The 13933-nt window shown below is 37.4% G+C and overlaps 1 protein-coding gene across 1 annotated transcript in view; it reads left to right on the top strand.

The window, feature by feature from the left end:
* CD109 (CD109 molecule) overlaps positions 1–13391 on the top strand; it is a 140020-nt gene extending 126629 nt beyond the window's left edge. The window contains exons 30-33 of the mRNA XM_032275500.1: positions 2204–2346; positions 5601–5748; positions 7669–7771; positions 11778–13391. Of these exons, the coding sequence (XP_032131391.1) occupies positions 2204–2346; positions 5601–5748; positions 7669–7771; positions 11778–11953 (570 nt within the window). The 3' untranslated portion in view covers positions 11954–13391. The remainder of the gene's footprint in view (positions 1–2203; positions 2347–5600; positions 5749–7668; positions 7772–11777) is intronic.
* Positions 13392–13933: the final 542 nt, after the last annotated feature.

The following is a 13933-nucleotide window of genomic DNA, read 5'->3' as shown; positions in this document are numbered from 1 at the left end:
CCTTGCTAAGCAGGTATAATTTAGAAACTTCCAAATAATTCTAAGATTATTTTGTATGTTGCTCAGAACACAGTAAACCTTTTTTTTTTAAAACTAAAGGAAAAATGATCGGCTGGGTGCGGTGGTTCACACCTGCAATCCCAGCACTTTGGGAGTCCAAGGTGGGTGGATCATGAGGTCAAGACATTGAGACCATCCTGGCCAACGTGGTGAAACCCTGTCTCTACTAAAAATACAAAAATTAGCTGGGCATGGTGGTGTGCGCCTGTAGTCCCAGCTACTTGGGAGGCTGACGCAGGAGAATTGCTTGAACCCAGGAGGTGGAGGTTACAGTGAGCTGAGATTGCGCCACTGCACTCCAGCCTGGTGCCTGGTGATGGGACAAGATTCTGTCTCAAAAAAAAGAAAAAAAAAAAAAAAGAAAAAAATCATCACAGTGAAAAGGACAGAAAGAGACAGTGAATAATTTATTTTGGTCTTTACTAACGAAGACCATGGAAAATTCTCATTCTCAAGCTTTCTTGCAATCCAAGAGTAAATCCAAAAGTAAATATTCAGGGTGTTCTAGATAAAACTGAAAAATTACAAATACTTAAATCACCAAGTTGGTTGGGATTCATTTTTGATAAACTGAATGTAGAGAAATTACTAAAACCAAGTGATTTTTACTTGAGGCTTGAAGGACACAGGGTTAAATGTGGTACCTGCTTGTCAGAAAGTTCACCAATCCCACATCAGTCTCAAAATGCAGAGGGACCGGTAGGCATTTTTCATGAGGGAGGAAAAAAATACAAAGAATGTGGTCACCCAGAAATGCGTATTGAGATTTCTTACAGTTGATATTTTAATAAGTGCTCTGGAAAAAGGAAGGCAAAGAATACTCATGAGTTTGCGGTAAGTATTACCCTCTTTTCGGCAATAAAATGCTAAACTGTTGGAAATAAACTGCAAGATCTTTTGAAGTTCCCTGAGCAAGCAGTTGAGCTTTACTGCCAAATGTAAACCCTAATACTTAGTTATGGCCCGAGAGACAAATAGAGTAGTCCTTGTCTGTTTCCTGACAGCACTGGTCTCTAAAAGAACAGTTATGTGCCACTGGAAAGAGAATGATGGAAATAATACAGAGCATCTCTTCAATTTTATGAGACTATTCTTCAGCTGCTTCAGGAATACTCTATAATTTAATCATTACACTTTAAGAAAGAGTTGACGAATGTCCAAAGTGAGATAACCAGAATGATCAAGGGGATGAAGGAATGTATGAGTTTGGATTGTGGCAGAATAAAAAGATTGTAACTTTTAGATTTGAAAAATGAAGACTTACTTTAGAGGATTTTTTTTAAGTATGCAAATCCGTGAGTGATATTAGATGTTAGTTCTGAGAGGGGTGTGTGTATGTGTGTGCGCATATGTGTATTATATGTTTTAGGTTTAAGTTAAGAGAAAATACAACCTTACAAAGCAGCAGTAAGCTTTATGAACCTTGTTATAAAAAAGGAGATGAGGCAGAACATGTGAGTAGATTCCAATCCATCTGAGGATGAGACTGGCCTAGGAAGTTTTGAGTACGTCCCTAAGCTTCTGATTTAGGGTCGCTTTGAGAAAGATGCAGGTCCTCAGGCTCCTCCAGCATGTCTACAGCACTTTTAACATCAGTGATGGGTACCGAGTAGATGCTGAGAAAGACCCAGTTGACTTAAAAGCTGTCGTTTATTTTATCATTTTTGACAAACGTTGTATGAACAACAACAAAAAATCCTCAGCAATGTTAAACTAAGGCTCTTCAATGTTTTAGTTTTGATTTATCCTACTGAGAGTTTCTAAAGTCCTAGGTAGTAAAAAATGACCCCATTTGGGAAACAGGCCTTAGAAATTAGTGAATGCTCCCAACAAAGATTTTCCCTCAAGGGACTGTTTACTTTCTTTGAGAAAATATATCCCCGAATATCACCCATAAGTGTTTTATTATTCTTGTTTTTGAATATTAACAAATTTCTCCATTAAAAATAATTTTATAAATTGTAATAATATTTGTTAATAGTGATACTTTGTTAGCCAGTAAAATTAATTTTTTTTCTAGTTTGAAGATTAAAAATCTTATTGGGTCCGTCCAAAGAGAATCATTAACTAGTACAGTATTTAGAAGGCATAATGATGGAAATTTATGTCCAATTTATTACTTATGCTAGTTTATTTTTTACAGCTCAATGTTGTATATAACGTGAAAGATTTTGAGTCTTCTAGAAGACGAAGATCTATCCAAAATCAAGAAGCCTTTGACTTAGATGTTGCTGTAAAAGATAATAAAGATGATCTGAATCATGTGGATTTGAATGTGTGCACAAGGTAAATGTCTGCTTAGGTCTCTCTTCTTTTTTGCTTTAAAAAATAGACTTGAAGATTCAATTATATATAGTTGTCTAACTATGTCAATATAAGAAGTTATATTGAACAAAGAATTCAGTAATGCCCCACACTTCATATTACAAACTAGAAATAGTAATTATATTCAAGCATCTATTAGATGCATACAAAAATTATTTATGTTTTCCCTGAATATATAACCAATTTGAATAGAACCATGTATATATACATTAGTAAAACTCAGGTCTAATTTAGGAAGACTTCAAATTTAGTCAATCATATTTAATACTCCAAAAATGGTTATTTCTTGTTACGAGTTATTTTTCTGTTGAAATAATTATTTCAGGTTCATATTGAACCTTAACTGTTATGTATTTAACCCAAAACTTTATGATAACATGCAAATTCAATAAAGAGGATAGTTTTTTTTTTTTTTAAGATACATTGAAAATATTCCTGTTTAGGAGGTTCTCATCTTGGATAATTAGACACTTAACAACTGAAGCTTCCAGGATTACTTTTTAAGTTGATTCTTAAATTTTTCTATATCAAAGCATCTGAGAATCTTGTTAAGTCATAAGAAAGAAGGGTTCTACCTCAACCCTACTGACTTCACAGTAAGGCTGGGAAGCTGCAGCTTTTTGATCATTCTACTGCACACAAGAGTTGGAGCATACTCCTTGTGAATGTTCTTATAGAGGCGTCACATTTTTTTTTTCTTTCGTGAATCTATCCTGTTACATCTGCATTATTTGGCATTGAGCTGGGAGTTAAAGATGCACTGGCATTGAGGAGCTGCTGTCTGCTCTTGTAAAATATCCCATAGCATCCTGATTTAACTTGGCTTATTGTTGGGCTAGAAGTCCCTGATGTGGTCCTGAGCTGGCAGGTGTTCTTCAAGCTCATCTCTGGGTGTACATCCTGGTGGCCAGCCTTCACAGCCATTGCCTGGACCCAGTCTCTGCCATTACTGCTACTGTCTCTCTTATCTTTGGACCTTCTCGTTCTTGATTTTGGGGTAGAATGTCACACATTTGCCCCATTCTTCATTGGGCATTTCAGGCCAGCAGCCTGATATCAGAATCTCTGCAGTGGCATCCTTTTCAGCTGAGAAGAAAATAGGACTCCAATTATTTTTTACTAATCTTGCAATTGGTCTCTGTTATAGAATAATGACTTCAAGTTATTATTATTATTATAAACAATAACAACCTACAGTAATTACAAACTTATATGCCAGGCACTGTACCAAGCACTTTTACATGCATCTCATTTAATTCTTACAGTAAATCTGTAAAGTATGTATTACTATTATTCCTGCTTTTCTCGAATTCCTGGCCTCAAGCGATCCTTCTGACTTGGCCTCCCAAAGAGCTGGGCTTGTAGGCATGCCTGTTCCTGCTTTTCTTATTCATTTATTTATTCCCTTAGCAAATATTGGTTGAGTCTCTACTATGTGCCAGGCATAGTGTCTGTGTGTCAGCTGTGGGAATATAATTGTAAGCCAAAAAAGACACAAGCTCTGCCCTCGTGGAAATTGGTGTTTGAGTGGGATACGTAAACTAATGATAAACATCCTCTAAGCAGGTCTAAAATTCTAGTTTTGAAAAGGGTAAAGAAGAAGACCCTCATGGAGTTATGAGAGGGATATTTTTGCCTCTTAAGAGATATCAGGTAAAGAATCATGAGGAAAATGAGGTGGAACCAGGATTTAGACTATGAAGAGGCCTCAGCATTCATTTATAGGGGCTCATGTAAGGATGCAGGATTTCCAGTCTTATCCACATGTCAGGAATCAGGTGGACAACAGAGTTCGGGTGGGAGGTAGAGCGTGAAGAAGGGAAATGTTTTCATGTGAGGGTAGGGGTTTTATAAAAAGGGTTTAAATGCTGCTACTAGTTTTCTGAGAAAAATTTGGTATGAAAGACAAATAACATTTAAGTGTATTTTTTCAGCAGCACATTATAAAAAGACTATCTGATATTTCCGACACTTGATTCCTATCAACAGGATCCAAGACCTTACGTCATACCAGTCTTTCTGTGTGGCATAATAGTTTAACAAATTCTGCCCCAGGCTGGTAGAGAGATCAGATCAACCAAGGCACGCTTAATGATGTACCGAAAGTAGAATCTGCATTTTGCTTTTTAAGTATGTAAGCATATTGACTGTTTTTTCCCATCTGTAATTTTTTCTCATATGCAAACACCTCTAGTTTCAATCCATTTATTAGTTTTCAATAACATCTATTTTGGCTTAGTGCATTGTCAGCAGATGGTTTCAGTTGCTTTGGATTGCAGAGCCAGCTGAAGTCAGCAGTTGTACTATGTGGCTTTTCAATCAGTCATGTTTGGCAGGCATGAGTTTGCTGCTCTAAAAAGCAAGATTTTTCTAACAGACCTTCTTGCTTTTGCCATTTAAAAGGACAACAGGTACTAACTTAATGCTGTGATCCTTTTACGTTGGAGGCGAACATCTTTCCTTAATCACTTAGCTGGGCTCCTGCTCCAAATGAAAAGCTCTTGCCATAAATTCATTTTAGAAAAATATTTATTTTCAAGGAGACAAAATGTTGTTGGTGCCCAGATCCTTTGATGCTCACATTATGTACAATGGGGTGAGAAAAGGATGCAGTGTAATAAAACTTTCCAAGGTTTGTAATTCCTTCGCAGCAGCCAAAGAAAACACAAAATGTTTTTCAAGTATATGGAAAAACAAAGGGAAGACCTCTCCGTACTGGTCTGATGTTTCTAAAACCAGATGAATAAAAGGTTGCTAAGACCTTGGATGGGGCCTATCGCTAAGTTGTCAAGTCATGCCTCCCACTCTGGGCCTGGCTTTCGGCTTAGAAGTTTGGTGCTATCAACTATTGAGAAAAGGAAAAATGCAATTCAGTTTGGAATCACCACTAGAAAACAGAGTTGCCTGTTAAAAGGATGTATGTTGTTCTGCTACAGTTTATCAGCACAAGCCTGTTACATTGCAGGCATTGCATACTGTCTGCCAAATGAACACATTGTTGTATCATTATTTCTTACATGATTGAAAGCTCTAAGAATACCACACATGTAAGAAAATGATAACCTATTTTCAAATTCTCTATAGTGAACTTTATTTGAACTTAAACAGTATTTGGAATAACGTTTGGTGGGTTTGATTTTTATATGAAGATAATTTGATAACAGCTTTAGGTTCTTCCTGGGGAGTTTTCATTCATCCTCCCCTCTTTGATTTAGGTTTTTGGGCCCAGGTAGGAGTGGCATGGCTCTTATGGAAGTTAACCTACTCAGTGGCTTTATGGTGCCTTCAGATGCCATTCCTCTGAGTGAGACAGTGAAGAAAGTGGAATATGATCATGGAAAACTCAACCTCTATTTAGATTCTGTAAGTAGTAAAGCATAAAGTAACTGTTAATACAGCTACTATGTATTATGTTTAGATGTCTACCTTACTTTAAGTGCATTTTCTTTAAGTTGTTGTTATTTCAACTTTTTGTGTCCCTGAATGAGTTTAATATGGCAACCATATATTTATCTTCATTAGAAAGACATAACTATAAACTCAGTTTAGAGAGTTGCTATTACTGTTGAGGCTGATGAAGTTCTTTAAAACCTAATCTTTATTTCACACCAGATGTGAAATACATAGAAATTTCCATATTATAATTAAAAAAATTCAGTCCAGACGTGAATTTGAGACCCTCTCTGCCTCAGGAACTTGCGTAGGCTGGAGTGTAGTGGTGCAATCATAGCTCACTGCAACCTCCCACTCCTGGGCTCAAGTGATCCTCCCACTTCAAGCTCCTGAGTAGCTGGAACTACAGGTGCATGCCACCATGCCTAGATAATTTCATGAAAAGTTCTTGTAGAGACAGAGTTTCACTTTGTTGCCAAGGCTGATTTTGAACTCCTGGCTTCAAGCAATCTTCTGGTCTTGGCCTCTCAAAGTGTTGGGATTACAGGTGTGAACCGCCATGACTGGCTAGAAGACAAAAGCCTTAATTACACATTTTAAAATTCTTCCATGAAGCTTTTAAGAAACCTTAAAGGGATTAATATTCTTACCTTGAAAAATTAGGTGCTAAATCATGGAAGATTATTCTCAGAGATTTGATCTTGACATATAATTATGATATAACCTTCATGTACTCTTTCCATTGCTGAATGAGTACTACTAATTCAAGCATAAGGTGCATATAATATGTAGGGAAAGGTAAGTGAAGAATTCCAGACTCTGCTTGGTATGTCTCAAAACTGGTGGCATGTAAGTTTATTCTTTTCTTATAGCATTTAGATGAGCTTCACAGGTTGACTTGATATTGAGTTCATAGTATTCTAAGGATTTCATTTTACATGGGTGTGTTTGTATGTTTCATATTTCAGTTTTGCTAAGTATGAATCAGAAATATATTGCTAAATATCTACTTTTAAAAAGATAGTTCCTGAATGTTCTCATTTGTCTTAGCTCTTCAAAACCACTTTGGTTAAAGCCCTGTTAAAATGAATTCAGTCTCAATTTAATGTTAAATAAGAGTCTCTAGATTCTTTTGTTCTTTAGGAATTATCTTACATTAAACCCTGCATGAAAGCCATGGGCCTGATTTGGAACTTGAAAAACAAATTTAAGGTTTTAATTTAGTAGTGTAATTGATTTTGGAGTTGGTCTTCTATCTTTGATGCTCTTGTTAATGGTTATCTTAATTTGAGTGTCCAGCACTCTTTGAGTGGTCAGTTTGACTTTTCATTTACTACTGCTGGCAAATAAGGGAATATTGGAAGGAATTTACTAATTTCTGATTCTTTAACTAGTGTTGTTTGCCAAATTGGCAAAAGCTATCCCTCTTGGAGACAGACAGGCTGGCCATGTGTACCCCATCTCAGTCTTTGGCTGTGGAGTACAGCCCCATCTTAGTTACCTCACCTACTGGGTGGCATGGCTTGCGTGAGCTGAGGGAGATTCCCAGGAGAAGGAGGCTGCTATGAGCCATTAGTAGTAACCGGGTGTGGGGTGCACCGTTTGAGACAGGGGATCTGGTGCATGCACCCTCAGTCTTGCTGCTTACTTAACCAACCTAATTCTCAGCATCCCATTCAGCAAAATGGAACTAAGAACAAATACCTTTTTGTAAGCATTGTTTTAAAAGTTAAATGAGAGTTCCTAGGAAGTACTTACTGCAGTATCTGACATGTAGAAATCCTCCCTAAGTGTTAGTCTCTGTTTCTTAAAATAAGAAAAAGAAATGTCTTTACTTAATCATGAACATGCAGCGTGCCAACCCCTTAAGACTCTTTTGTATTTTTCAAGCTAAATGAAACCCAGTTTTGTGTTGATATTCCTGCTGTGAGAAACTTTAAAGTTTCAAATACCCAAGATGCTTCAGTGTCCATTGTGGATTACTATGAGCCAAGTAAGTATGCTCTGGAGTTCTTGATTCTTAGAAATTAAGCCAGGCATTCATTCATTTATTGGAAGTGACCACCTTTTAGATTGGTTCTGTGGCAAGGGCAGGGTTTGGTAGGAGAAAGTATAAAAGGCAGAGAGGCAGGAAGTGAGCATTCCATTTCAGTGAAGACTATTGATAATTTACAAGGGTCACATGAGAGGCTTTAGCATATGAAATTTAAAAATGATATATATTTTTCATAATGTTTTAAGTTTTTAACTCACAATTATAAACGTTACAAAGAAAAATTGACATAGAGAGTCTAGCTATGTTTCATTTGAAGATACTGCTTCTATTTCAAGCACCCATTTCATTTGGTTCCAGCTTTAAAATGGGAGTTCTAAAAGTAGAGCTACCATTTGACCCCACGATCTCATTACTGGGTATGTATCCAAAAGACAATAAATTATTCTACTGAAAAGACACCTGCACTCATATGTTTATCACGGCACTATTCAGAATAGCAAAGACAGGGCATTGACCTAGGTGCCCATCAACTGTGGACTGGATAAAGAAAAGGAAGTACACGTACACCATGGAATACTATATAGCCATTAAAAAAGAACTAAATAATGTCCTTTGTAGCAACATGGATGCAGCTGAAGGTCATTATTCTAAGTGACTTAAGGCAGAAACAGAAAACCAAATATCATGTGTTCTCACTTATAAGTGGGAGCTGAACATTGGGTACACATGGACATAAAAATGGAAACAGTAGACACTGGGGACTTCAAAATGGGGAGGGAGAGAGGGAAACAAAAGCTGAAATACTCTATTGGGTACTATGTTCATTATTTGGGTGACAGGATCAATAGAAGCCCAAACCTCAAGCATCACATAATATAGCCTTGTAACAAATTTGTACATGTACCCCCTGAATAGTATATAAATAAATAATAAGTAAAATGGGGCTTCTTCAGGAGAGAGCATGAACAGCATCTGCAATGCAGTGGCATTGGCTGGAGTTAGCTCTTTCTTCATTGAGGGAGTCTGATGTTTTGCTGAAAACTTATACTTGATAACAGACTTTTAAAAGTGTATCAAGAAAAATATAGCCAGTTTGGAAAATAACTTGAGCTTCTTTGATTTTACTGGTAACTTCTTATTTTATAAAATGATGGGAATTTAGGATGTAAAAATAGAGAACTGGTCTAGAGACGGCCCAAGTTTAACAGGATGAACCCATGTTTAGTCAGAGTGACTTTTTGCATGTGATCTCTGTCTGGCCTAATGTTTCTAATGGTAATACGTCTTATTTTGAATAAGCCCTTGTGGTGGCCCAGAATCATCACAATGATGAGAAGCATGACCATTTTGATGTGTTAGGTAGTTATAGATAATTACACTTTAAATGAGATGAACTTGTTCCCATTGTTGTTAGTGCTTGATAGAGTATTCAAGACGAAGGCAAAGCACCAGTTCTTTCCTCTAAGTCAACAAGCCAGTTCCTCTTGTCTTTTGGCACTGAGGAAACGGATTCACCCAGGTTCTTGTGGGACATTTGGGAAACACTGATGTAGTACTTCTTCTCTAGTGGAGGGATGGAATATACTGTGCAGACCCAATGACAGTAACTAGTTATCCAACTTTATTACTTAATTGAAAAATTCCCCAATTTATATTTCTTGGGTGCATGGGGAACATTTTAAACATTTATGAAACAAAAATAATTCAGTCTATGCAAAGTTTTGTGGAAAGCAACTTATTTATGAGGAGGCCATTTTAAAATGAAAATTTGGGAAAGATCAGAATAAGCAAAACACAGAACTGGAAAAAAACACTTCAAACTTCATATGGAAAAAAAAGAGAGCCTGCATAGCCAAAACAATCCTAAGCAAAAAGAACAAAGCTGGAGGTATCACACTGCCTGACTTCAAACTATCCTTCAAGGCCACTGTAATCAAAAAAGCATGGTACGATTACCAAAACAGAGACATAGACCAACGGAACAGAACAGAGGCCTCAGAAGCAACACCAAACATCTGCAATCATCTGATCTTTGACAAACCTCACAAAAACAAGCAATGGGGAAAGGATTCCCTGTTTAATAAATGGTATTGGGAAAACTGGCTAGCCATGTGCAGAAAGCAGAAACTGGACCCCTTCCTGACACCTTACACTAAAATTAACTCCAGATGGATTAGAGATCTAAACATAAGACCTAACACCATAAAAACCCTAGAAGAAAACCTAGGCAAAACCATTCAGGATATAGGCATAGGCAAGGACTTCATGGCTAAAACACCAAAAGCATTGACAACAAAAGCCAAAATAGACAAATGGGATCTAATTAAACTCCAAAGCTTCTGTACAGCAAAGGAAACAATCATTAGAGTGAACCGGCAATCAACAGAATGGGAAAAAAATTTTGCAATCTAACCATCTGACAAAGAATGGTTATCCAGAATCTGTAAAGCAGATTTACAAGAAACAAACAAACAAACCCATTCAAAAGTGGGCAAAGTATATGAACAGACATTTTACAAAAGAGGACATCGATGAGGCCAACAAACATATGAAAAAAAGCTCATCATCACTGGTCATTAGAGAAATGCAAATCAAAACCACATTGAGATACCATCTCATGCCAGTTAGAATGGTGATCATTAAAAAATCTGGAGACAACAGATGCTGGAGAGGATGTGGAGAAATAGGAACACGTTTACACTGTTGGTGGGAGTGTAAATTAGTTCAACCATTGTGGAAGACAGTGTGGCGCATCCTCAAGGACCTAGAAATAGAAATACCATTTTACCCAGCAATTCCATTACTGGGTATATACCCAAAGAATTATAAATTGTTCTGTTATGAAGACACATGCACACATATGTTCATTGTGGCACTGTTTACAATAGCAAAGACCTGGAACTAACCAAAATGTCCATCATTGGTAGACTGGGTAAAGAAAATGTGGCACATATACACCATAGAATACTACACAGCCATAAAAAATGATGTGTTCCTGTCCTTCATAGGGACATGGATGAATCTGGAAACTATCATACTCAGCAAACTGACATAAGAACAGAAAATCAAACATTGCATGTTCTCATTCATAGGCGGGTGTTAAACAATTAGAATACGTGGACAAAGGGAGGGAAGCATCACACACTGCGGTCAGTAGTGGGGGGCTAGGGGAGGGACAGCGGGGGTGGAGATAAAGACCAGATATAGGTGATGGAGAGATGAAGGCAGCAGACTGTCTTGCCATGTATGTACCTATGCAACAGTCCTGCATGATCTGCACATGTACCCCAGAACCTAAATTACAATTAAAAAAAAATCTCAAAACACATTTACAATATGGACAACAATCTCTGAAAAATCATGAATAAATTTGAAATCAGAATATATTTTTTTAAAACGATAAAACTCATTTGCGTTTTACAGTGAGTTTACTGTGGCTTTATGGGTACTTTATATAGTTTTTTCATATTAGCTTTTAGATACATGCTCAGTGTTTTAAAACCTTAAAACAAGGTATTGTTTAAGGTTTAAAACCTTAAAACAAGGTATTGTCTTCCCTTCATATTTATGTATTTTTTACTAGAGCCCAGGGTAAATGCCTCTTTTCAGTAGTTCTAATGATTAGAATTTGAGTGCATAGAAGATGTCATCCTAAAATAAACTCTTGAGGAGGTTAAACAGTCCTCAACTGAAAATTCTTCCTGATGCAGAGATTAAAGTGGTGCTTGCGATTGTAGTGTGCAGCTGCAGTTAATTTGCCCTCTTTCAATGCTCGCCAGCTGCTGGTGGTAGACAGATTGGACTGAGTGCATTGTTTCTCCCTTGGATTTGGTTAGTACTTTGGACCCTTCTTCAACACTTCAGTTGTTTCTTGTAAAGAAAAATAAAATTAGGTAAAGAATGGAAAACTCAGAAGAGTGTATCAAAATGCTCTTATGTTTTGGCAAAGTCAGTGTTTCCAGACAAGGGAGCTGTGTGAACTGATGTCTGCTTCTTTGAACAGGGAGACAGGCGGTGAGAAGTTACAACTCTGAAGCGAAGCTATCCTCCTGTGACCTTTGCCGTGACGTCCAGGGCTGCCGTCCTTGTGAGGATGGAGCTTCAGGCTCCCATCATCCCTCTTCAGTCATTTTTATTTTTTGTTTCACACTTCTGTACTTTTTGCAACTTTGGCTGTGATTTATTTTTAAAGGACTCCATGTAACACTAATATTTCTAGTACTCACATGTGATTGCTTTGTTTTCATAATCGAATATTGCTTTTATTTTGAAAAACAGTTTTTTTTTCTTTCTATGGGGTTGGGGTGGTGGTGGTGGTGGTGGTGTACAGCAGATCCTAGTGTGTATAGCTGCATAGATTTCTTCACCCGGTCTTTGTGTGGAAGATCAGAATGAATGCAGTTTTATGTCTACATTTTCCCCTTTCAAAATCTTTTAGCATTTTTTTGGAGGTGTTTGTTTTCTCCAGAATAAAGGTATTATTTTAGAATAGTTATTCTCCTCATTTTGTGGAAGAAATGAACCCAGATTCTTAAGCATTATGGCACATCCATGTTTGCTTAAAGATGGATTTCCCTGGGAATGGGAGAAAACAGCCAGCAGGAGGAGCTTGATCTCTTCCCTTCCCACCTCCAACCTAACCCTAACTGCCCACCCCACCCCACCCTACCGCCCCATGCCCAGCGGTCTCAGTAGATACTTCTTAACTGGAAATTCTTTCTTTTTAGAATGTAGGTGATGATTTTTTTTGGGGGGGCATTTTTTTTCCCCGCTGGAAATCTGATCACACACCCCAGCTTTTCCTTTTCCTCTCTTTCCTGTACAGAGAAATGTGAGGGGCAGTACATGTCCCTGTGCTTTGCATGCCATCTCAGAGGTTGAGGAGCATACCAAAAACTGCCCTGGAGGGTGCTGGGTGTGCTCTCTCCTTCCCACATCCTCAGCCCCACACTGACTCTATTTCGGGGTGAGAGGCAGAGAGCACTGTAATATGTGCCTCAAGGGATTTTGATTAGAAGATCCTAGACCAGGAGACACTGTGAGCCAGGGCACAACAAAATACTGGATAAGTCATTGCAGACCGACCTCCCTGCAATTTGAGAAAGAAGCTGGGTTTGTGGAGAATCAGAGCATCTTGACATGACTCCTGGCCTAAAGATCTCTGGCATTGGACAGGGGTTCTGTGGAAACTCTTCTAGGTTCAGGGATCTGAGCATCAGACTGCCAGTCATCTAGTGACATCTGATGCTTGCTGTGAACTTTTAAGATCCCTGAATCCTGAGCACCTTAATTTTTAGTTGCCCTGTGTTCTGAAGAGTAATATAATTTATCTGGATGGAAATTTTAAAGATGTCCCCCTTTCTCCTTCTCCTCATTCTCTCTTTCTTTCCTTTCCATCTCCCTTTCTTCTTTGCCTTCTAAATATACTGAAACAATTTAAATACGAGTCAACAATTAATGATCTTTTACTCAATCTAAGAAATGGTTTAGTTTTGCTGTATAGCTTTCAGCAAATGTATTGGCATTTCTCTCAAGTGGACACGAGAAAAAGTAATTGCCATGTGCTCCAAAGAGTTTGTTTTATGTTTTTAGTTTTTAAAAAATAAATCCATCAAAAAGAAAGTATGCAAATATATCTTTTAAGATTAATTTTAAAAAATGCTCTTATTTTAGTGAATTTTCAGAAATTATAGTGGAATGGATGGTATATATTACTTATGGATATTTTGGATACCATGGTAGGAATAACTAACATTCAATATTTTAAAGCTGTCAAACCTATATGTAGAAAATAGATCCCAGAGAGTGGTCTATGAAGAGGGCAGTTAAGTATCAAATACCTAATTTTCTTGTATTTATTTTTAAGTGGGGAAAAGTTTCTAGATCTCTTACACCTCTGACACAATGTTCTAAAACAGGCACTTGCTATTATGGGGCCTGCTTGTAATGGTGTTTTTGCCCTTTATACTCTGGGGGTTCTTTAAAGGTCAAATAATCTTATAAAAAATTGGGAGAGGGTCTTGGCAAAGGACTTTCCCCTCCTCTGCCCTGAACTGGGAACCTTATAATGATAATCGATACTTTATATTCTTTAGTACCTAATGTATAGTGAACTTTTGGTGTCATATATTAGGAAACACTAGGATGGAAGGGCCATTT

The sequence above is a fragment of the Sapajus apella genome, unplaced genomic scaffold (genome assembly GCF_009761245.1).
Source record: "Sapajus apella isolate SASKATOON/1434 unplaced genomic scaffold, GSC_monkey_1.0 scaffold6, whole genome shotgun sequence".
In the NCBI taxonomy this organism is placed as follows: domain Eukaryota; kingdom Metazoa; phylum Chordata; class Mammalia; order Primates; family Cebidae; genus Sapajus; species Sapajus apella.
Note: the sequence above shows the minus strand (reverse complement) of the source record. Positions and strands in the feature narration are given on the sequence as shown.